We start from the raw sequence: 22,333 nt of genomic DNA on the forward strand, positions 1-22,333 counted from the left end.
ATAAAAGGGAAGGCCCTGCCACCACTTGCTTATCTGGGATTAGATGCCCACGCCTTGGTCCCACAAAAAATCCATTTACGCTCTGAATTCACCCCACAATAAATCGCGTTCTCCCTGGCGCGAATATTCAAACGATCGCGTCGATTGACGATTCTCTACTCCCATTGATAGATGCGCCTGGTAGAGTCTGGATAACCTTCTGGATACCCTTCTAGATAACCTTCTCTACCAATACTCTCTAGGCACCCTACCAACTCTCTACTTAACTCGGACCGTGCCGTGCTCTGGACATCGTCTCCCCGCTTCACTCTACCCCCATCATGACTGACAGCGACGAATGTTCGTGACAGCTTGCCCCGTTTCTCTCCCGCCCCCATCATATGGCTAATGATGTTCGTTTAGGGTTGGCTAATGCCAATGAGGCATTCACCATTAGCCTGGTGAAGCACGCCGCGGATGGCTTCAAGACGGTTGGCACATTCAATCCCAGGTTCACCTATCCAATCTTCGGAGATGAAGAGCACATTTTTGGGTACAAGGACCTCAAAATCAACCTCCGTTATAATGCGAGTGACATGCGGCCGCATGTCCAGATATCGTCGAGCAAGAAGTCCAAGGCAGTGGGGGATATCGAACCCGTGGATGTCAAAGGAATTCTACAGGAACATTTGCCGCCAAGTAGGCTCCCACTTCAGGTCGGATTTCTTTTTGTCAGGTTGATCTTTACTCACTGTTCTGCACTGTTCTGCAGTCGCCTTCTCCAGCGGCAGCGACTTCAAATCTAGTGCGCGGAAACAACCCCCGAACTGGCAACCGCCTGGTGCACCCCACGATAGCTTCGAAGCCGCCGATGGAACCTACGAGATTCGGAAAGGCAGCCTAGCCGACGCAGCCATTCGCCAACTGATCAACCGCATCGAGATTCTTGTCCCCTTGTTTATCGAAGGTGGATCTTACATTGGAAGAGAACAACATTCCGAAGAGCCGTGGAAGGGCCCGGAGGATGCGGCGCGATGGACTGTTTTCCTCCTCTACCAGAAGCAGCCTGCTGTTGGCGCCACAGGGTCTCCGTCGTACACCTTCGTGGGCTATTCGACGGTCTATAAGTTTTTCCCCTTCCAAGCCCCGACCCCTCCGGCGTCCCCCGCGGCGGACTGGGAACTGCCCAAGGGCGAATTCGACTTGGATCGACTCCCATGCCGCTCCCGCCTCTCTCAGTTCATCATTCTCCCGCCTTTCCAAGGAAGAGGCATCGGAGCCCGGCTGTACAACAGCATCTTCGAACACTATCTCCGCAGCCCGCAGACCGTAGAGCTGACTGTCGAGGATCCCAACGAGGCCTTTGATGATATGAGGGACTTGGCCGATTTAACGTACCTCCGGACGGTGCCTGAATTCAGCCAGGTGCACATCAACACCAGCGTCGCTCTCCCGAGAGACCCGACGAGTATCGTTCCTCGTGCTATCATCGACATGACGCTCCTCGACAAACTCAGACGCGAGACCAAAATAGCCCCTCGCCAGTTTGCCCGGCTTATCGAGATGCACACCATGTCCCAGTTGCCCGAGTCGGTGCAGCCGCGCCTCGGTGTCGAGAAGGCGCCTAGTCCCACAAAGGCGGACAAGCACCAATACCACCTATGGCAGTTGTTCGTGAAGAAGCGGATATACCGACAGAACAAGGATGTCCTGGGCCAGGTCGAGCCGCCTGAGCGGCTGGAGAAGCTGAGTGAGGCGTTGCGCAGCGTGGAGCTCGAGTATGCACGGCTGCTCGCCGCGCACGGCAGGTGGCAGAAGCACTACGCTTCCACTGCCGACTACTCCACGAGTGGGAAACGAAAGCTTGCGGAGGAGACTGAGCAACAGGGCGTGAGCAAGAAAGCTCGCGTTGACAGCTCATCGTCCTAACCGAGAATTATCAAAATCTTGTACTTGTCATGACGGGAGGGCACTCTCGGGGTATTTTAGCTTTACTTTTTTTTTTCTTTTCTTTTTTTGCTCGTACTACGAGCGGGGAATGGAGTCAGGGGGGTTGGGTGCATCCGGTTTCTGGGGTGAAGAGCGTCGAGACCCATGACGCTGTTCAGACAAAGAATTGAAAATTGCTTTTTATTTTATTTATTTTACTTTTTTTGTTTTATGTTCATTCTATCGACGTCTATGCTAATATGTCCTGCAGAAAAAAAAGTCATCGTCTAATGTGCTGAATTCGTGATGATGTACGGGCTGTGGGCTCTCACTGCATCTGGAAACGCGTACCGTTGACGCCCTGGACACCCTTGCCTAGCTGGCTGGCCACGACGGTCGCCTCACGGACGGCTCGCGCCACCGTGCCCCTGACGCGACCTTCCTCGAGGACCAAGAGCCCTCCAATGGTGCAACCGCCGGGGGTGGTGACCTTGTCACGGAGGATGGCCGGGTGCTCTCCGCTGAGAACCAAGTCGGCGGCGCCGCGCATGGTCTGGGCGGCCATTTTCTGCGCTTCCGCCCTGGGGATGCCCATGGCCACGGCGCCATCGATGGCGGCCTCGAGCATGAGGGCGAAGAAGGCGGGGCCGGAGCCGCAGAGGGCGGTGGAGGCGTCCATGTTGGTGGGGGGCAGGTAGACGACGGCGCCTATCCGCTGGAAGATCCAGGTGACGAGGCTGGCGAGCTGGGGCGGGAGCGGCGGGGTGGAGGTGTTGATGACGGTCATGGACTGGCGGATGAGGGAGGCGGTGTTGGGCATGGCGCGCACGACGCGGCACCGGCCGTCGTCTTCTCCGGGCGTCGTCGTCGTCGTGGTGGGGACTGTGCCGCCGTTGCCGTGGTGGAGCATCTCGTCCAGCTGGGCCTCGGTCAGGCCGGCGCAGATGCTGATGAGGAGCTTGCCGCGGAGGGCGTCGGCCATGCCCGGCGCGGTCAGGACGTCCTTGGCCATGTAGGGCTTGCAGCCGAGGATGACGATCTCGGATCGCTGCACGGAGGCGAGGTTGGCGTTCTGGACTACCTCGAGGCGGTCGAGGTGGTCGCCCAGGGCTGCTTTGATCTTCTGTGCGCTCTCGGGCCTCCTGACGCAGGCGATGAAGCGGGAGGGGAGACGGCTGGGGATTTCGTCGGTTGATGAAGAGGCTTGGGTCCCGGACGCTTGCATCTCACGGAGGGAAGACAGGATGCCGCCGAGAATGGCGATGCCCATGGTGCCTTGACATCCAATTTCTTGGTCAGTGGCGGTAATTCCTCGAAGGTGGGGGAGGATGGTTGCGTGGCAGAAACGTACCGCAGCCCAGCATGGTCAGGGTGAGCTCTGAGGAGCCATTTTGTTCAGATGAAGACATTTTGCTAGTGGTGGCGTCAAACCAGTGAAGAAGAAAAAAGAATGGAATATGCAAAGGTCTTTGGAAATTGAGTGTTGTATGAGTGGAAATACCACTTTGAAGGTGAAGTTGTGAAACCTGATTATTAACACCCCTCCATGAGCTCCATGAGCGATATCGCAGCATGTGTAAGTCTAAGGTAGTCCTATTTAGGTACCTTAAAAGACGGGGTGTCATGTCACTTTTATGGGGCCTTAAGGAATTTCTCCCACCACCGCGCCTCGCTTATTTCCATACCAAAATGGTACATATGCATGGGGGAATAAAATTCCTCTCATTTTCCTGTTATGGTCAACACGCTGTGTGGATTGATCAGAGTCTCGATTCACACAGTTTGGTTCACAGAAAGTCAGCGCCTCGTACAGGCAGCCAGCATCGCTCAGCAGTGTCCATACAAGTAACAGGCTTATACTTGTATACTTGTATTACCAGGAGTTCCTTGCCGTCTCATGTACTCCGTATTTCGTATCTCTCCTCAGCTCTAGCACCCAAAGCAACAAGGAGATATCGTCTCCAATATCTCGGAGGAGGACGAGCCAAGAAGATGGCGGACCCTTTCGAGGTTCGCATGCGCTTCTCTGCGCAGCTGCAGCACCTCAATGCGTCTGTGGTCTCCCTGCAAAAGGCAGCCAGCTATGCTCTCAAGTACAAGGACATGGATGAGGATTTGCACTCGTGCATCCTCGAGCAGCTCGAGAGGGTGAGGATTCCGTTTGTTTAATTTCTTATTTCTATTTCTTTTTGTTTCTTCTTCTTCATCTTCTTCATGGTTATTCCTCTTCTTGAGCTTCCTTGGCCGCTGACTGATGGATCTTAGACAAACATGAACACTCGCGCCAATATCATGTTCTTCATTGAGCATTTTATGGAGATGGCGTGGAAGGAGAACCATACCAACTACATCGACATGCTTCAGCGGGACATTATCCGAGTTGTTGATGCCGTTGCTCCGGACAATGAATCGGGTGCTGCGAATGTCAAAGTCGTCCGCCTGGTAGGTCATTTCAAAAGATTTTCACTAAACTCCCCTTTCCCCTTTCCCCTACCCCCTATCCCATTCTCATGGTTACGCCCCGTCTTCATGACTTACTCCATGCAAGACCCCCTGCTAAGACGAAATAGGTTCTGCAAAACCTCCAAGTGAAAAGGTTCCTCGACGCACACGTCGTCACCGACATCGAGGAGGTCCTCAAGGAACGCGAGACGAGCGCCCACGATGCCGGCCTCTCCTCCCCCGTAGTCGACGATCACGATCTAGGCGAGATGCCACCTAGTCAGGCCATCCCCCACCCTGGTCGGCCGACGGCGCCGCGCCTCGACAAACGTCAGGTCGAGCAGCGCATCGAGGAGGACAGGGAGCGGCATAAGCGGCTTCGCGAGAGCATCTGGCACGTTCCCGACCGGCAGACCGAGATCGACCGCCTCTGGGAGGAGACCAGCGACCTCGGCGACGACGACCACTTGATGGGCCGCGAGGAGTTTTTGGCGCGCGAGCAGGCTATTGCGCAGCAGTGTCCTCACTACACGCCCCGGACCCTTGACGGGTTGTATGGACGCGAGGGAAGGGAGGCTAACGGTCGAGGTGACAACTAGATTCCCTTTTCCTTGCTTTCTTTCCCCTCTTTTCGCTCTTCCTCTTGTATTTTACATCTGTGGTTTGTTGGTCTCCCTGTACATGTATTAGTGAAGGCGTCAACGGAGTACGGATGATACCTGATTTGTGACAAAACATCATTCGAAAAAGCGCGTTGGGTGGTCATGGTGGGTTACGGGTTATGGTGGTTAGAATTCAAGGCAGTTACAACAAGAGCAATAGTCCTCGTCCAACGAGTATAGACGTGCTCCCTTTCATCTTCCAGCAGCGGACAATTGACAACGCGAAACAGTGACCAATGCAGTAGCAGTGATGAATATTGTTTTCCGTATTGTTACATGGGTGTTGATACACTCATACACATGGCACCTATCTAGACAGCTTCAGCTTCTAGTGTTGATTTGGATCCTCCGACCGGACAAGAGACATGCATAGCAGCACCGCCACCGGGTAAAAAAAAAAAAAAAAAAATTACTCCATCTCGGCAACGGCGCCCAACTCTTTGAGGGTGGCAATCATCTTCTCGGCCTCCTCCTTGGGCACGTTCTCCTTCATCAACTTGGGCGCGCTCTCGACGAACTTCTTGCTGTCGACCAAGCTGAGGCCGAGCAGGTTCTTGATTTCCTTGATGACCTTGGGCTTGGAGCCGGTCTCGAACGAGATGAGCTTGAGGTTGAAGACGCTCTTTTCGGCCGCGGCGGGGGCGGGCTCGTCGGCTTCCTCGGCCGCGGCGGGAGCAGCAGCTGGGGCGGCGAATCCGCCAACGGGGAGGTCGGGGATGTTCAGTCGGGACTAGAGGGATGTTAGCTGGAATATATATATATATATAATAAAGGCCAAAACAAAAAAAGAAGAAAACCAAGGACCAAGAAAACCAAGGACGTGGGACCAGGAACAAAAGAAGCAACAGGCAGTACCTTCAGGGTGGAGATGAGGTCGGCGGTCTCGAGGAGAGTAAGCTTGCTGATCTGGTCGACAATGGTCTCGATCTTGGGGTTCGCGGCGGGAGCGGCGGCTTCTGTCGAGTTGTATCGTCTTGCTGATGCCGGGATCCGGGTCTGAAGGAGAGATGCGGTCGATCGTACCGAGTTGGCCGAGCGAAGCTGACGAGTGCAGCTCCGAGCTGCGTACCTGCACGACATTGCCATTGGGGGGGTTTTTTCTTTTTTTTTTTTTCTCTTCTCTTGTGATGTGAAAAACGTGCGCCTATTGACTTCTTCGGTTTGACTTTGTTGTAGAAGGATAGGCGCGCCTAAACTGACCGAGGGAGTTTCCAGGTTCTTTGCGAGATCCGCTCCAAAGATTTTCGAGCTTCAATGCTCGGAGCGGAGCGTTCGACAAAGTCGCGTGCATGGGTGTTGAATTTTGTCCATTGATTGGTCCGGAAGACGAGTATCGCCGTTTTCCGGCGCTATCACTATCTGGGCACCGTGCATAGGGGGACCCGCTAAAAAGTTCAGATGTCACTTTTGCTTCAGGGTCGAGAAAAAAAAAAATATAGAACCAAAAAAAAAAAAAACCCCCCCCATCAACCACTCGGTCAAAGACGAGATATCTGCAAATCACGACGCAACCATGGCGTCTATCGATGTCTCGTCGCAGAGGGCCACTCTGCTGACCGATGAGATTACACTTGAGCAGTTACCTGCTGAACTTCTTGTGGTAATCAGAGACCACGCCTCTACGAACCTCCTGGATGCCGTCTCACAGGCTGCTCTCATCCCTAAACTCACAGGCCGCATCTTTGCTCACTTTGAGCAAGTCTTCCCGGACATTTGCGCGAGATGGATCCTCAATGCACCGAGGCTGGGTTCTAGAGTCGATATTCTCGCGTCTTTCGCCAGGGTGTTGCGGTTCGCGCCTTACCTATCAACCTTTATACGATCTTACTTGAACAACGGCTCATCATCTTCGACTATCCCGGATGGTGGTCGTGGTCCTCATACTCGTCCCCTTCAGTACCCCGATGCTGCGAGCCTGCACCGTTTCGAACCGAGTCAACTTTTGGGCCTTCTTCTTGCTGTTTGGAGACTGGCCAGTTTCGATTTGAGGAGATATTCAGGCCTGCTGCCCCCCTCGGAGTTGCAGCCGCTCTTCAAGCACCAAGACCACGCCGTTCGATATTTGGCCGTGAGGATATTCTGTCTTCAGACCCATGCCGCCGATGCCAAGCTAGAAGCTCTCATTCGAGAGCATATTGGAACCACCGCTCCTATCCTGGGCGACTTCGATGGCGACGAGATAGACTACGGCTTTCTTAGCCTCCACGAACATGCTCGTGCCGAGAAGATCCTTGACCTTCGCCGAAAGGCACAGGACGCTACGCTGGGTGATCCCGTCAGTGTTCAGCTTGTGCCACCCCAGGGGTTGACGTCCCTGGTCGCTTGCTATGGCCGTGTAATGCTCCCCCGGACGTCCGCCTCCACCACCCACTCTCCTTCGTCCCTTGTCATGACTCCGACCACCGCCAGCAACATGGAAAACCTAGCTGCTGCCCTGCTCAACGATACGAGGCCAATCCTCCTTTCCGGTCTCCCTGGCAGCGGCAAGACCTCGCTCATCCAACAGTTCGCCAAAGACTTTGCCAAGCACTCTGAAATGGTGACCCTGCACATCAACGAGCAGACCGACGCCAAGATGCTCGTAGGACTGTACTCGGCCGACTCCAAACCCGGCAGCTTCCAGTGGAGGCCGGGCGTCTTGACGACGGCTGTCCGGGAGGGAAGATGGGTTCTCATCGAGGATCTCGATCGCGCACCCAACGAAGTCATCAGCACCTTGCTACCCCTGATCGAGCGCGGCCAGCTTCTCATCCCCAGTCGCGGCGAGACCATCGAGGCCGCCGACGGGTTCCGCCTTTTCGCCACCGTCAGGACCACCCGGGGCATGCATGGCCGCGAGACCCTGCCGAACCTCCTGGGGTTGAGGTTCTGGCAGCAGCTTCCCATCCAGGCGCCTGCCGAGACGGAACTCCTCGACATCATCGTGGGCACGTACCCGGTCTTGCGCAAGTTCGCGCCGGACATCTTGTCGGTTTATCGACGACTGACCCATGCCGCGACGGCCACGGGAGCTGCGCGCCACTCCTTCGGCCGTAGCATCCTGGATCGCCAGCCCAGTTCCCGCGACCTCTTGCGCTGGTGCCGACGCTTGGCCGGCCTTCTCCTTACCGACGCGGACGGCAAGACCGGCGAAGAACCCGTCACCGAAACCATGCGAGATTGGATGTTCATGGAAGCCGTCGACTGCTTCGTCTGCAGGATACCCGACGCCAAGGCGAGGGAGTACCTCGTCCTGCAAATCGCCCAAGAGTGGCACATGTCCAAGGAGAGGGTGTTGCACTACCTCGAAGCGCACATACCGCCATTGGAGGATGGTCCGGATCAGTTCCACATCGGGAGAGTAAGGCTGCGGAAGAACAAGAAGAACAAGGACCGCTTGGGGAAGCTGGCGAAGAAATCACAATCACCCCGACCCTTCGCGAATACGACGCACGCGAAAAAGCTGTTGGAGCAGGCCGCTGCCGCCGTCAGGTCGGGCGAACCCGTCCTCCTGGTCGGCGAGACGGGCATTGGCAAGACGACCGTCATCCAACAGCTCGCCGATACCCTGGGCCACCGCCTGGTCGCGGTGAACCTGTCCCAGCAGAGCGAAGTGGGCGACCTGCTCGGAGGGTTCAAGCCCGTCAACGTCCGGAGCCTCGCTGTTCCCCTGAAGGAGGAGTTTGAGGACTTGTTCTCCGCCACCGGCATCTCCACCACCAAGAACCAGCCCTACTTGGAGCGGCTCGGAAAGACCTTCGCCAGGGGCGACTGGGCCAAGGTCTCGAAGCAATGGCGGGAAGCGCCCAAGATGTTTGCCAAGATTGTCGACGAGCTGGCGAAGCGCGAAGCCGAGCAAAAGCGCGAAGCCGAGCAAAAGAGGGCGAACCTCAACGGGGACGGCGGTGACGGCGGCGGCGGCGACGGGAACGACCAGCCAGCGAAGCGCCGGAAGACGGAATCCAAGTTGCAGAGGCTGCTCGACCTCAGGCCCCGCTGGCATGCTTTCTCTCGCAACCTGGACCAGTTCGATGTGCAGGTATCCGGCCACTCGGGCCCCTTCGCCTTCTCTTTCGTCCAAGGCAACATCGTCAAGGCGGCCCGGAACGGCGACTGGGTGCTCCTGGACGAAATCAATCTTGCCTCTCCCGACACCTTGGAGAGCATAGCGACCCTCCTCGCGGGCCCTTCCGAGACGCCCTCCATCCTGCTCTCCGAGACGGGTGAGATCGAAAGGGTCAAGGCGCACCCGAACTTCAGGATATTCGGCGCCATGAACCCGGCCACCGACGTCGGCAAACGAGACCTCCCCATCGGCATCCGCTCGAGGTTTACCGAGATTTACGTCGACAGCCCGGACAAGGACGTCAAGGACCTCCTGACCATTGTCAAGACGTACCTGAAAGGCAGCGGCACCCGGGACGACAAGGCCGCCGATGATATCGCCCGCCTCTACCTCGACACCAAGATGCGCGCCGAGGAGAAACGCTTGGTGGACGGGGCGAACGAGGTGCCGCACTTCAGCCTCCGCACCTTGACTCGCGTCCTGTCGTACGTCAACCACATGGCAGCGTTCTACGGCCTCCGCCGTGCTCTCTACGAAGGCTTCTCCATGGGATTCCTCACCCTCCTGAACAGGGAGTCGGAAAAGATCCTGATGCCCCTGATCGACCATCGTCTCTTCGGCCAAGTGGCGAACCCCCAGTCCCTGCTCTCCCAACCGCCCAAGCGTCCGAACGATGGCAGGAAGTATGTCCGTTTCGTCAACAAGGCCAAGGATCGCCACTACTGGCTCTGCCAAGGCGACCTGGAACCCGTGGAACGGCCCGACTATATCATCACCCCGTATGTCGAACGTAACCTGCTGAACCTCGTCCGGGCGACGTCTACCCGCCGGTTCCCCATCCTCATCCAGGGCCCGACATCTGCCGGCAAGACGAGCATGATCGAGTACCTGGCCAACTTTACGGGGAACAAGTTCGTCCGGATCAACAACCACGAGCACACCGACTTGCAGGAGTATCTGGGCACGTACATCTCGGATTCCTCCGGCAAGCTGCGGTTCCAAGAGGGACTCCTTGTCCAAGCCATGCGACGGGGGCACTGGATCGTCCTGGACGAACTCAACCTCGCGCCGACCGATGTCTTGGAAGCGCTCAACCGCCTCCTGGACGACAACCGAGAACTGCTGATCCCGGAGACCCAGGAAGTCGTCAGGCCGCACGAGAACTTCATGTTGTTCGCCACGCAGAACCCGCCGGGGCTCTACGGAGGCCGCAAGGCCCTGTCGCGCGCGTTCCGGAACAGGTTCCTCGAGCTGCACTACGACGACATACCCGAGGAAGAGCTGGAGTACATCCTCCAGCAGAGGAGCCGCAACACCTCCCCCTCGGACTGCAGGCGCATCGTCACCGTCTACAAGGACCTTTCGCGGCTGCGGCAGACGACCCGCATGTTCGAGCAGAAGGACAGCTTTGCCACGCTCCGCGACCTCTTCCGATGGACCCAGCGGGACGCCGACACCCGTGAGCAGATCGCCGCCCACGGCTTCATGCTGCTGGCCGAGCGCGTACGCGTCCCCGAGGAGCGGGTGGCGGTCAAGGAGGTCATCGAGAAGGTGTTCAAGGTGAAGATGGACACCGACAAGCTGTATGCGCCGACGGCCTTGCCGGGGAAACCCGACGCGAAACAGAACAACGACGACAACAACGACAACAACAACGACAACACCCATGGCGTCGTGTGGACCGGAGCCATGCGTCGTCTCTACATCCTCGTAGACAGCGCGCTGCGAAACAACGAGCCGGTCCTCCTTGTCGGCGACACGGGGTGTGGCAAGACGACGGTCTGTCAAATGCTCGCCGAGGCGCGCGGCCGAGAGCTGCACATTGTGAACGCCCATCAGAATACGGAGACGGGAGACTTGATCGGATCGCAGCGGCCTGTCCGGAATCGAGGCGCCATTGCCGAGGCGCTCAGGACCGAATTGGCCGGTGTCCTTCATGGCGTTGGCCAGCCGTCGTCGTCGGGAAGTCTCGAGGAGCTGTTGGAACGATACCATGGCCTGCCTGCCGAGGCAGCGTCCGCCATCGACGCATCCATCCGCGAACGCATCGCGTCGCTGGAGACCAGAAGCAAGGCGTTGTTCGAGTGGGCGGACGGCAGTCTCGTTCACGCGATGAAATCCGGAGCCTTCTTCCTGCTCGATGAAATCTCCCTGGCCGACGATTCGGTGCTGGAGCGACTTAACTCGGTGCTGGAACCCCAACGAACCCTCTTGTTGGCGGAGAAGGGCATAGACAACTCGTTCGTCACCGCGACGGAGGGTTTCCAGTTCCTCGCGACCATGAACCCCGGAGGGGACTTTGGCAAGAAGGAGTTGTCGCCCGCCCTGAGGAATCGTTTCACCGAGATCTGGGTCCCCTCGCTCTCCGAGACGGAAGATGTCCTCGAGATCGTCCTGTCGAAGCTGGATGGGGACCTCAAGTCTTTCGGGAAGACCATCGTCGAGTTCTCCTCTTGGTTTGCGCGCGCCTTCCGGTCGTCGACCTCGGCGGGTTATTCCATCCGGGACATCCTCCTCTGGGTCAAGTTCATCAACCACTTCGGCCACGCGGATGCCGATTTCGCGGTCGTGCATGGTGCGGCGACCGTCTTCGTCGACACCCTCGGCGCCAATCCTTCGGCCCTGGTCGCCATGGACCCCGAGACCATGGAAGCGCAGCGACAAAAGTGCCTCGACAAGCTGAGCGAACTGCTGCGGTGCGATGCCTCGGCCATCTACCGAGCGCAGCCGGAGGTGTCCCTGGAACCGGGCAAGCTGTCCATCGGCCGATTCGAGGTCGCGCGGGAGGCCGGTCTCGCGGCAGACCCGACCTTCGCCCTCCACGCGCCGACGACGAAGCGCAATGCGATGCGCGTCCTGCGCTCGCTGCAGATGCAGAAGCCGATCCTCCTGGAGGGAAGCCCCGGTGTCGGAAAGACCACGCTCGTGGCCGCCCTCGCCACGACCTGCGGCCGGCCCCTGACGAGAATCAACCTGTCGGACCAGACGGATCTGATGGACCTTTTTGGTACCGACATGCCGGTCGAAGGGGCCGAGGCGGGCAACTTCGCGTGGCGGGATGCCCCCTTTCTCCAAGCCATGCAGCGGGGCGAGTGGGTGCTGCTGGACGAGATGAACCTCGCGTCGCAGTCCGTGTTGGAGGGCCTGAATGCCTGTCTCGATCATCGCGGCGAGGTCTACGTCTCCGAGCTGGACCAAGTGTTCCAGAAGCACCCCGACTTCCGACTGTTCGCGGCGCAGAACCCCCACCACCAGGGTGGCGGTCGCAAGGGCCTGCCGAGCTCTTTCGTGAACCGGTTCATCGTCGTCTACGCCGACGTCTTCACGGAGGAGGACCTGCTCCTGATCGCGGGCCACAACCACCCCGACATCCCGCACGACATGGTCCAGGGCGTCATTCGCTTCGTCTCGAGCCTCAACCACCGCGTGGCCGTGGAGAAGGCCTTTGGCGCGCACGGCAGTCCGTGGGAGTTTAACCTCCGCGACATCCTCCGGTGGCTCGACTTGATGGCGTCGCGAGACGCGCTGCTGCGCACCGGCTCGGTGGACGACTTCCTCGGCCTCGTGGTCCGGCAGCGCTTCCGCTCGGTCCAGGACCGGGAACAAGTCGACGCGCTGTACGCCGAGGTCTTTGGGCGGCGGCCGCGGGACCACAGCCTGTATCACGACGTCAGCGCGGCCGTGTTCCAAGTCGGGAACGCCCTCCTCCCCCGCAGCCGGCTCTCCCAGCCGCTGCAACCCCCCGGCATCGACGCGGTTCGCCGGCTGCCGGAGCTGGAGTCGTTGATGATTTGCGTCAAGCAGGGGATCCCCTGCATCCTGAGCGGCTCGTCCGGCAGCGGCAAGTCCGTCCTCCTCCAGCACGTCGCCGCGGTGGCGGGCAAGTCCCTGGTCGTGTTCCCGCTCAACGCCGACATCGACACCATGGACCTCGTGGGCGGATTCGAACAGTCGGATCCGCTGCGCCAAGTCAACGCCTCGTTGCGGTCCCTCTACGACGGCCTGGAGAGGTCCATCCTGTCCCAGTTGCCGGGCGAGGTGCCCCGGGAAGCCCTGTCGTTGTTCTACGCCCTCCACTGCTGCTGCCGCGACGGTGGCGATGCCCCGTCCCTCGATGGGCTTGCGGCCTCCATGCGCGCCGTGCTGTCGATGGTCGCGCCCGAGTCGGAGATGTCGTCTCTCCTGTCTGCTGCGCTCGCTGCCTTGGCGAAACCGCGCGTGGCCAACGACCCGCGCTTCGAGTGGCTGGACGGCGTGATCATCCGGGCACTGGAGACGGGGCAGTGGTTGGTCCTAGACAACGCGAACCTGTGCAACGCGTCGGTTCTCGACCGGCTCAACTCGCTGTTGGAGCCGAACGGGGTCCTGAGCATCAACGAGCACTGCGGACCCGACGGGGCGCCCAGGATCATCACACCCCATCCGGAGTTTCGCATTTTCCTGACGGTCGATCCTCGCTATGGCGAGCTGTCGCGGGCTATGCGGAACCGCGCTGTTGAGATTCACCTCGGCGATCTGAGTCTGCCGCCGACGGAGATGGCGGACGTGACCTCGGCCCGTACGGCAGAAGTGGAGAGCAGTCTCCGAAGGTTCCGTTTGTCTAGGGACATTTCCATGGCATCTCGTCGGCGGAATTCGGGCTGCGCCCCGGATGTGAGCGCCTTGACGCTGGGGAACCTCTCGTTGAACGATGCTTCAGTGGCACGGAGGTATGTTGGCGTCACGGCCCGGGTGTTTCCCGATGGTCCTGCGTTCTCTCTCGCCACGTACCAGATGCAGCTTGACGAGCTCGTGTTTTATCTCGAGGCCGAGGAGACGGCTGGAGTAAGAAAAGCGACCTTGGAACTGTATGGGGAGCTTTCAAGAACGGGGTTCCAAGGGATTGCAGAGGCCCAAGTGAGTTGCCCAGCCCCTTTTCTTGTCTCTATTCTCGAGTTCAACACTGCTAACAAGACGTGACAGCCCCTTTCCCCCTTGCAAAATGCGCCCATCGTCCGTATTCTACAACAAACGGCCGGCGACCTGCCCTTCTGGCTGGACTCGTGTATTGATTTCCTGTCCGACCTCCATCGTTATCAAGGGGCCATGGAGATCCACACAAGGGGGGCAAAGGCAGGGAAGCTCGCCTCGCTGAGTCGTCTGCAAAGATCCGTCTTGTCGGATCGAATCGCTGCAGTGGCCAAGGACTCGACGGCCGGAGTCGCCAAGTTTCTCACTGCCGTTCTTCAAGGCGCCATGAGGTTTCTGCAAGCTCATCTCAAGAGCAGCACCTATTGGAAGGTTGGTGGTCCGGTTTGACTGTTGTTTGCGGTGCAAAAAAGAAGAGAGAAAGGAGAAGAAAAAGTCGACTGACATGCTATCAGGAACAAACCTACATCATCCGAGCCATGCTGGATTTCTGGTGGAGGACCTTCGAGTTCGTCTCCCGCCCTGCCTCTGAGCCGTTTGAGGAGGCCAGATTCCAGGCGCATCTGGGACATGGCATCAAGGCGGTCGAGTCTCTGCTTTCTTCTGTCGAGACCGACCTGAACCGCGACTTGGCCGCGGGCTTCCTGCAAGCCATCCGGGATGCCTTCACTACGGGGTTCATGCTCAAGACAGGGCTCAGTATGGAGATCCTTTGGCGACTCTTCAAGCCAGCGCCTATCCTCTCCGCCGAGACGCTCAACCAGAGCAGGGAACTCGTGCGCCTCGCCGACCGATTCGACGGGCTGAGGTGGAAGGTCCGGACCTCGGTCTCCGACCTCGCCAACGCCATGTCTACTCTGGTGGCCGCGGCGCAAGTCGTCCAGAGCAACCCGTCCACGGCCACCCAACTGATCGACGACCTGAGCAAGGAGATCGACCTCCTCGAAGGCAGCATCGGGTCTGTGTCCAAGGAAAGGGAGATCAGCCCGTTCTTCGTCGAGGCGTTCAAGAACCTCGAACAAGCCTTGGTACTGCAGGCCATCTCCTCTTCGGCCCAGGACGAGAGCGAGAGCGTCATCTCCTCCACAGACTTGATGCCGCTGGCCGTCATGTCCAACCAGCCAACGCTGGACCAAATCCGTCTCAGGGGGGCCGTGAACAAGGCACAGCGCCTGCTCTCGACGGGCCGACTGGCTTCCCGCGACACCGCCTCACACGCCTGGCATGGCAAACTGGCAAGCACGCTGCTCGCGAGGTCCAAGTCGATGGGGGCGGCAAGCCTTGGTTCTCTGCGCCTTTTGGAGGCCGAGCTGCCTCTTCTGGGCCGCTTTCTTGTCAAGTCGTCGCGCCAGATCACGGACAGCCCGATCATGGCGCTGAATCGGACCCTACGGCAACTCGTTCTGGAGGTTGTTGTCTCGGCACATGGACTCGGCCTGGGCGTGCATGGAAATATGGAAGAGGTCTATCACCGTGTCCGTTCTGGCCATGCTGCCTCTGCCGGCCTACCGGATCTCACTCCCGAGGCATTCACACGGCTGTCGGCCCAATACCACCAGACCGTGGTCACCGAAGAATGGCCTACTCATGTTGCGGCCGTTGCCAAAGACCACTTGATTCCCTCGATGATCGCCGTGGCCATATCGGACTCGTACGCAACCATCGACGATGACGAGTCTGGAGAGCCTGGAGAGCCTGCGCCTGCTCCTGCGCCTGCACTCGCTAGATACGCCCGAAACGCAGCAGCCTTCTCATCCGTGGCCTGGGTGCAATTCGCCGTCGGCTACATCAAGCTCTACGTCCCCGACAAATCCTTCGACCCCCAACTGAGGCCTCAGTTCGAAAAGGAGGTCTACGACGAAACCAAGACAAGATTGCAGCATCGCCTCTCTTCTCTGCTCGCGTTCGAGTCCCACTTCACGGGCCAGGATCACTCCCTGCGCGCCCAACTGGTCAAGGAGGACATCGAAGCCCTCGGTCCCGCCCCTGCCGCTGGCCAGGTCGTTCACTACCGCCCTTCGCAGTCGGAGCTTGGGCAGATGCAGGCCGACTTCAACAATGTTCTCAAATCGGTGGTCGACATGGGCGTTGCCTCGACGCACTTGCGGCGCGCCTTGACAGATTCTGATTCTTCGGCCGCTGAACAAGAGCTGGAGCTGGACTTGGTCAAGCAAAATGTCAACCAGCTCATAGACCGCTTGTCCAGGCGATTCGACGCGTATCAGGACATGGTCACGCCGGCCGTCGATGCTCTCCATTGTCTCCAGCTGGGTCTGTCGTTGACAGTAGGGCTTGATTCTCTCGTCCGGGACGAACTAGCAACGGGCCCTTTGATGGATCTCGTCCCGTTTCTGGGAGGCAGGCTGCCGGACCCGAATACGGCTCTTTCGGGCCGAAGCCTCCAGTTCCTCCACTACATGGGCTTGGTCGTCTCCGTCGAAGGCCTACCGGGCATCAGCGCTGCGCAGAGGCAGGTCCTGTTCGAATCCATCCACGGCTTCTTCAGCGACTGGAGCAAGAAGCTCGAGGCGGACCGCCAGTTGGAGGCATCAAGGACGAGTCTCTACCGCTTCCGGGGAAGTTTCGAGGACGAAGAAGAACAAGACGAGGCCGAGTTTAACGAACTTTTCCCCACGTTTGACGAGGAAAACGAAGAAGAGGACACGAAGTTGTCGACTGAGCAGCGAGGGCGCGTCCGGGTCCGGGACCTGTCGGTCAAAATGTCCGAGTTGCATCGAAACATCTTCCTGAAGCCCCAGGAGCCTTCGCAGAGCCTACGCGAATCCTGCGTGGCCATAAGCCGGGAAGCTGCTTCAGAGGCGTCCGAGAAGGCGGCGGTGGGCCAGAGACTCAACCGGAGGATCCTGCCCATGGCCATGTGGTCTCTGTACGAAGGGCAGGCGGCATTAGACGTGAACGCCGTGGGGGGGCGCTACAACTTCTACTCGGACCCGAATCTCCCAGCCGTACGACAACTCGTCTCCCTCATCGGCAAGATCGAGGCCCGCTTCCGCGACTTGCAGAGCGTGGACGAGATCGGCTTCATGCAGCCGCTTGCCGACGTCCTCTCGGCGTGCGAGAACCTCCTGAGCATCGTGCACACCGAGCCGCTGGCCAAGATCCTGCCCAAGCTGGAGCACCTGCACAACATCGTCTACGAGTGGCAGCACGGCGGCTACGCACCCAGCATCTACGGCGCGCCTGTGCTGTACTCCTCGCTGACCGACACCATCATCAGCTGGCGCCGAGAGGAGCTCAAGACGTGGGCCAAGCTGTTCGACCTGGAGGTCCAGAAATGCCGGGACGACGCCAACTCGTGGTTCTTCATGGCATACCAGGTCGTCATCGCCGTGCCGCTCACCTTCGTCGGCTCGGACGACGACCCCGTCCCGCCGCTCCGAGACTACGCCGTTCGCCTGGTCAAGGAGCTTGAGGTCTACTTCTCCAGCTCCATCGTCGGCCAGTTCGCCGGCCGTCTTTCGCTGTTGAAGCAGCTGCAGAAGCACCTCGAGCTCCTGGTGATGGATTACCCGTCCCTCTCGGTCATTCAGGACGCCTTGCGCAACTTCATCGCATTCTATGGTCGCTTCGAGGCAGTCATTGACGAGTCCATCACCCAAGCCAGGGCACCCATCGAGAAGAACGTCAAGAACACGGTGCTCCTCGCCAGCTGGAAGGACACCAACATCAATGCTCTCCGTGAGAGTGCGCGGAAATCGCACCGGAACCTGTTCAAACTCGTGCGCAAGTTCCGCGCCGTCTTGGGACAACCGGCCGCCCCGATCATCAGTCGAGGTCTTCCGGACAAGGAGCCTGTCACTGCCAGCGAAGAAGGGGGAAGACACTTGGTGGGGGGGAAGACGAAGACAAAGACGGACACGGACACGGACACGGAGACACAGGGCCGGGCCATCAGCAGATGCCAGGATGCCGCCCCCGAATGGCTGCAGACGAACCGCCGTCTTTCCAACCTCCCCAAGACGCTCTCGGTCATGTCTGGCATGACCGGCGTAGTAGGCGTGAAGAACAAGTCCTCTTGGGATGCCAGTCGAGAAACCAAATCATTCTTCGCATCCCTCGTGTCGTCCATTGCCGAGCTGCGCAAAGAAACCCCGGAGTATCTGACGGAGGAGAACAAGGACCAGGTCAAGCATCTCAAGACCCGGAAGCGCTATCTGTTCGCCGATGTTCTGAAGACAATGCGCCAGATGGGATTCAGGCACAATCTCAGTCTCGAAGCCCTCGCCAAGCAGGAATCCGTTGCCACCGTCCTCGGAAGCACCCCGGCGTACGGCCACTACCACCACTGCCACCACGACGATGCCGCCGAGCACTACTTCCACAAGGCCGTCGACATAGTGGCCGCCGCTCGGGTGGCGGGTCACAACCACCACGACGAGCTCACGGGGGCCGAGGTCGCCCGCAGCCTCGGTTACCTAGAAGGCATGGTCCAAGTCCTCCTCGGCCAGAGGAGCGCTCTTGTTGCAGCCCAGAGGTCCCTTGATTCCCTGACGGACTCTCTCGTCTCGGCTCGCGAGTTGAGCAACTGCTGGGACGACGACAACGCCATCATTCTCGAGAGACGGCCTTCCAACCTGCCCAGGGTCGTTCGGTGGATCATACCGGTTCTGGAGTTTGGGACTCGGCTGGTGGAGGCCCATGGCAAGCTACTAGGTGGTGTCGACAACACGGAGATCACAAGGGCTCTGGAAACGAGAGCCGCGGCGTTCAGGGCCGACGTGGAGAAACGCAACGACCTGGTTGCCGTGCCCGGAAAGCTCAAGCTCGCCCGCCGAGAGTCGCTCGATGCCGAAGCACGACTTGGCCTCCAACAGTGTGCACAGGAGCTGGACGCCATGGCAGCCTCCCGTCCCGATCTCGGGTTCCTGCTCCAGCAGATCAAGGCCTGGACGAAGTTGACGGTCCTACAAGAAGAAGAAGAAGAGGAAGAAGAAGAAGATGCCCAGGACGTCAAGCTAGGCGTGGACGACACCGACAAGTTCGGCCGCCAGGTGGCAACGTTGTGCGACTCCGTCCTCGTCGCCGTCCAGGAGTACAAGCAAGCTGCGTCGGCGTTGCTGCCCGAATCGCCCCGTACGCCCGGGTGGCTCTCGGGCAGCAGCAATGCCTTGGGCGCTATGCTCAAGGCCCTCCGCATGGACACCATCACCCGTGCCGTGCAGGACTGCATGGCTGCGATGGAGCGCCTCCACCTAGAGACGCCGCGAGTCCGCAAGGTCTCGACTTCCATGCTCGGGGTCGCTCTGCCCATTCTCGAGCACTACGCCGTCGCATGCCAGCACGCGGCTCGACGGCTCCGCGCGCTGCACTTCGCCACGGGGGAAATGACCCACCACCTCGGCCGGACCTTCGCACAGCTCGCCTCCAAGGGATTCTGCACACCGCAGGAAAAGTCGGACGAGACGCAAGGGGAATCCGGGAAGCTCGAGTCCGGAACGGGTCTCGGCGAGGGGGAGGGGGCCGAAGACATCAGCAAGGACATTCAGCCCGACGAAGACCTGTCCGAGCTCGCGCAGGAGCCCAACAAGGACCCGAACGGGGAGGAGATGCAGGACGAGAAGGATGCCGTGGATATGGCCGACGAAGACATGGAAGGCGAGCTCGGAAGCGTGGAGGGGGCGGAGGACGAGGATGAAAAGGACGATGATGGGAAAGGAGAGGAGAACGAGGAGGAAGAGGAGGATGACATGGAGGAGGAAGCCGGTGAAGTGGACGACTTGGACCCGACCGCCGTTGACGAGAAGATGTGGGATGGCGAGAACGAAGAGGAAGCGGAAAAGGACCAGCAGGGAGACAAGGCGAAGGGGCAGAAGAAGAAGGACGAACAGATGGCTGCCGAGGGCCAAGAGGCGAACGACGAGGGCGACGAACCGCAGGAGGCGGGCGACGATCAGGGGGACGAGCCCGATGCCAACGAAGACCAAGATTCTGCCGCGGAACAGGAGGAGGATGTCCGGTTCGAAGAAGACATCAAGCAGGATCAGAACGTCCAGCAGGAGGATGCCTTGGCCTTGCCGGAGGCAATGGAACTCGATCTTCAGGATGGGGAGTCCGGTTCGTCGGACGATGGGTTGGACGACGACCTATCGGATATGGGGGATAACAAGGACGACGACCTTCCGGAGCAGCAAGCATCCGACGTAGAGGATGACGACGAGCCCGAGAAGGGCGAGCAAGGTGGTGAATCCGAGGAAGCGAATGAAGAAGTGGACAACATGGCTGGCGATGAAGCCGACGACGAACCACAGCCCGACCCAGAAGAAGAGGGACAAGATGAAGGAAGCCAGCCGGACAAGCCCGACGAAGACCAGCAGCAGCAGCAGCAGCAGCAACACGAGCCACAGCAGAATGACACCGCCAACGCGAACGCCGAGAACGCGGCACCGAGCGACGTCAAGGGCGGCGGTCTGGACCAAAACAACGCGGACTCGATGGACCTCGACGACGAGTTTAGCAACAATGCCGCGCAGCGAGACGAGGGTGATGCCGGCGACGGCTCTGCGCAGCAGCAACAACAGGCGAGCGCCGGCCAGGACGGCACCGTGTCGCGTTCCGCGCAAGAGGCGCAGCCGCAGCCCCAGTCGTCCGAGAAAAAGGACAACGACGACGACGATGCGCAGGACGCGGCGCGACGCGACCCGTTCAAGAAGCTCGGCGATGCGCTCGAGCGATGGCATCGACGGCAGGCGGACATCTTGGAGGCGGACAAGGAGCAGGAGGATACCAAGGAGCCGAAGCAAGAAATCGAGGCCGATGGCGAGGGGGACATGAGTCGTCGGGAGTTTCAGCATTTGCAGAACGACGACGCCGCGGCTGACACCCAAGCCCTGGGAGGCGCGTCGGAAGACCAAGTCCAGCCTATCGACGATACCATGGCCATTGATGATGAGGACGAGGATCCTTCGAGCCGGGTCATGCCCGAGGAAGACGGTGGGGAGGATCAAGTGGGCGACGACAACAACAACAACAACAACAAGATGGACATGGACGGTCCGGAGGATGCCGGCCAGGACCAAGACAAGAAGAACCAGGGCCTCGAGCGCGAAGATGCGCGTTCCGGCGTCAAGACGCGCCAGGGGGCATACGACCGAGAATCCCCGTCGCCCGAAGACGGCATCCCGGGAGAGGAAGACGAGGAGAAGAACGAGACAGACCCCGACGAAGACGCCAACGCCATCGAAGAGACATCAGCGCAACTCTCCGAGACGCACCTCGCCGACGATCAGGGGGGGTCCCCTCTCCGGGACTTCTCCGAAGCGATGCAACTCTGGTCCGACTTCCAAAACAAGACGCACCCGCTCTCGCTCTCCCTCACCTCCCAGCTCCGGCTCATCCTGACGCCCTCCCAGTCGACCAAGCTCTCCGGGTCGTTCCGCACGGGGAAGCGGCTCAACATCAAGAAGATCATCCCCTACATCGCGTCCAGCTACAAGCGCGACAAGATCTGGATGCGGCGCGCCGTGCCCACCAAGCGCTCGTACCAGATCCTCCTCTGCGTCGACGACAGCCGCAGCATGGGCGAGACCGCCTCGGGCACGCTGGCCCTCGAGTCCCTCGTCATGGTGTCGCGCGCCCTCGCCATGCTCGAGGTCGGCCAGGTCGGCGTGCTGGGCTTCGGCGCCGACGTCTTCACCGCCCACCACCTCGCCGACCCGTTCGCCGCCCACGACGCCGGCGCCCGCGTCCTGCAGCGCTTCCGCTTCGACCAGGACCGCACCGACGTCGCCCTCCTGCTGCGCCGCACCATCGACGCCTTCCGCGACGCGAGGGCCCGCAACCCGGCCGCGTCCGCCGCGTCCGCCGCCGGGGTCGACCTGTGGCAGCTCGCCCTCGTGCTGTCGGACGGGCTGACCCCTTCGTCGGCCCACGATGCCATCCGCCGCCTCCTCCGCGAAGCGATGGAGGAGCGCATCATGGTCGTGTTCATCGTCATGGACGACTCGCAGCACCGCAAGGGGGATAGCGTGCTGGATCTCAAGGAGGCTCGGTTCGTCAAGGATGCGGAGGGGAACAGCCAGGTCGTCATTGAGCGTTATCTCGACACCTTCCCTTTCCAGTATTACCTGATTGTGCATAACTTGGAGGATCTGCCTAATGCCTTGGCTGGGCTGTTGAGGACGTGGTTCGCCGAGGTCAATTCGTGAGCGACCACGGGGGAAGTCGATTCTTGATCTGCTTGTTTGTTCTCTTTATTTATTTGTTCATTTTCTTTGTGTTGGTAGGGTCATGAAAAGTAAGGCGTTTTCTCTATTCATAGTTATCGCGTGTGTTTCCGGGGGGGGGGCGGGGGGGGGTTTATTTTATTTTTTAGTATTACATAGAAACATGATGAATACAGGATCCATAT

General features: G+C 59.5%; 5 protein-coding genes across 5 annotated transcripts; 3 read left to right on the plus strand and 2 right to left on the minus strand.

The window, feature by feature from the left end:
• The first annotated feature begins 211 nt into the window (after positions 1-211).
• Positions 212-2,072, plus strand: SODALDRAFT_170798 (histone acetyltransferase type B catalytic subunit). Its single transcript, XM_028607003.1, has 3 exons — positions 212-339; positions 403-678; positions 752-2,072. Exons 1-3 carry the CDS (start codon positions 321-323, stop codon positions 1,906-1,908), a joined length of 1,452 nt encoding a protein of 483 aa, XP_028466586.1. The 5' UTR covers positions 212-320; the 3' UTR covers positions 1,909-2,072.
• SODALDRAFT_333404 (pyrroline-5-carboxylate reductase) lies at positions 1,949-3,390 on the minus strand. The gene is made up of 2 exons (XM_028611962.1): positions 3,260-3,390; positions 1,949-3,183 (listed from the first exon to the last, which is right to left on the minus strand). The coding sequence occupies exons 1-2, from the start codon at positions 3,315-3,317 to the stop codon at positions 2,237-2,239; spliced, it is 1,005 nt and encodes a 334-aa protein (XP_028466587.1). The 5' UTR covers positions 3,318-3,390; the 3' UTR covers positions 1,949-2,236.
• Positions 3,391-3,810: 420 nt separating this feature from the next.
• On the plus strand, positions 3,811-5,244 carry SODALDRAFT_344596 (CTD kinase subunit gamma). The gene is made up of 3 exons (XM_028613168.1): positions 3,811-4,056; positions 4,174-4,350; positions 4,479-5,244. Exons 1-3 carry the CDS (start codon positions 3,901-3,903, stop codon positions 4,947-4,949), a joined length of 804 nt encoding a protein of 267 aa, XP_028466588.1. The 5' UTR covers positions 3,811-3,900; the 3' UTR covers positions 4,950-5,244.
• Positions 5,125-6,303, minus strand: SODALDRAFT_378943 (ClpS-like protein; the record flags this gene model as incomplete). The annotated part of the gene is made up of 3 exons (XM_028615010.1): positions 5,125-5,742; positions 5,868-6,073; positions 6,213-6,303. The coding sequence occupies 3 exons, from the start codon at positions 6,301-6,303 to the stop codon at positions 5,422-5,424; spliced, it is 618 nt and encodes a 205-aa protein (XP_028466589.1). The 3' UTR covers positions 5,125-5,421.
• Positions 6,304-6,472: 169 nt separating this feature from the next.
• Positions 6,473-22,267, plus strand: SODALDRAFT_378944 (midasin). The gene is made up of 3 exons (XM_028615011.1): positions 6,473-13,953; positions 14,020-14,337; positions 14,421-22,267. Exons 1-3 carry the CDS (start codon positions 6,526-6,528, stop codon positions 22,128-22,130), a joined length of 15,456 nt encoding a protein of 5,151 aa, XP_028466590.1. The 5' UTR covers positions 6,473-6,525; the 3' UTR covers positions 22,131-22,267.
• Positions 22,268-22,333: the final 66 nt, after the last annotated feature.

Source organism: Sodiomyces alkalinus, assembly GCF_003711515.1.
Source record: "Sodiomyces alkalinus F11 unplaced genomic scaffold SODALscaffold_5, whole genome shotgun sequence".
Taxonomy (NCBI): domain Eukaryota; kingdom Fungi; phylum Ascomycota; class Sordariomycetes; order Glomerellales; family Plectosphaerellaceae; genus Sodiomyces; species Sodiomyces alkalinus.

Bases quoted from the DNA above. Each gene is read 5' to 3' on its own strand.
- SODALDRAFT_344596 (XM_028613168.1), top strand. From the start codon at position 3,901: ATGGCGGACCCTTTCGAGGTTCGCATGCGCTTCTCTGCGCAGCTGCAG. The intron at 4,057-4,173 runs GTGAGGATTCCG...GATGGATCTTAG, and splicing joins TCCTCGAGCAGCTCGAGAGG to ACAAACATGAACACTCGCGC. The intron at 4,351-4,478 runs GTAGGTCATTTC...AAGACGAAATAG, and splicing joins ATGTCAAAGTCGTCCGCCTG to GTTCTGCAAAACCTCCAAGT.
- SODALDRAFT_333404 (XM_028611962.1), bottom strand. From the start codon at position 3,317: ATGTCTTCATCTGAACAAAATGGCTCCTCAGAGCTCACCCTGACCATG. The intron at 3,184-3,259 runs GTACGTTTCTGC...TTGGATGTCAAG, and splicing joins CCTGACCATGCTGGGCTGCG to GCACCATGGGCATCGCCATT.
- SODALDRAFT_378944 (XM_028615011.1), top strand. From the start codon at position 6,526: ATGGCGTCTATCGATGTCTCGTCGCAGAGGGCCACTCTGCTGACCGAT. The intron at 13,954-14,019 runs GTGAGTTGCCCA...AAGACGTGACAG, and splicing joins AAGGGATTGCAGAGGCCCAA to CCCCTTTCCCCCTTGCAAAA. The intron at 14,338-14,420 runs GTTGGTGGTCCG...ACATGCTATCAG, and splicing joins AGAGCAGCACCTATTGGAAG to GAACAAACCTACATCATCCG.
- SODALDRAFT_170798 (XM_028607003.1), top strand. The intron at 679-751 runs GTAGGCTCCCAC...ACTGTTCTGCAG, and splicing joins ACAGGAACATTTGCCGCCAA to TCGCCTTCTCCAGCGGCAGC.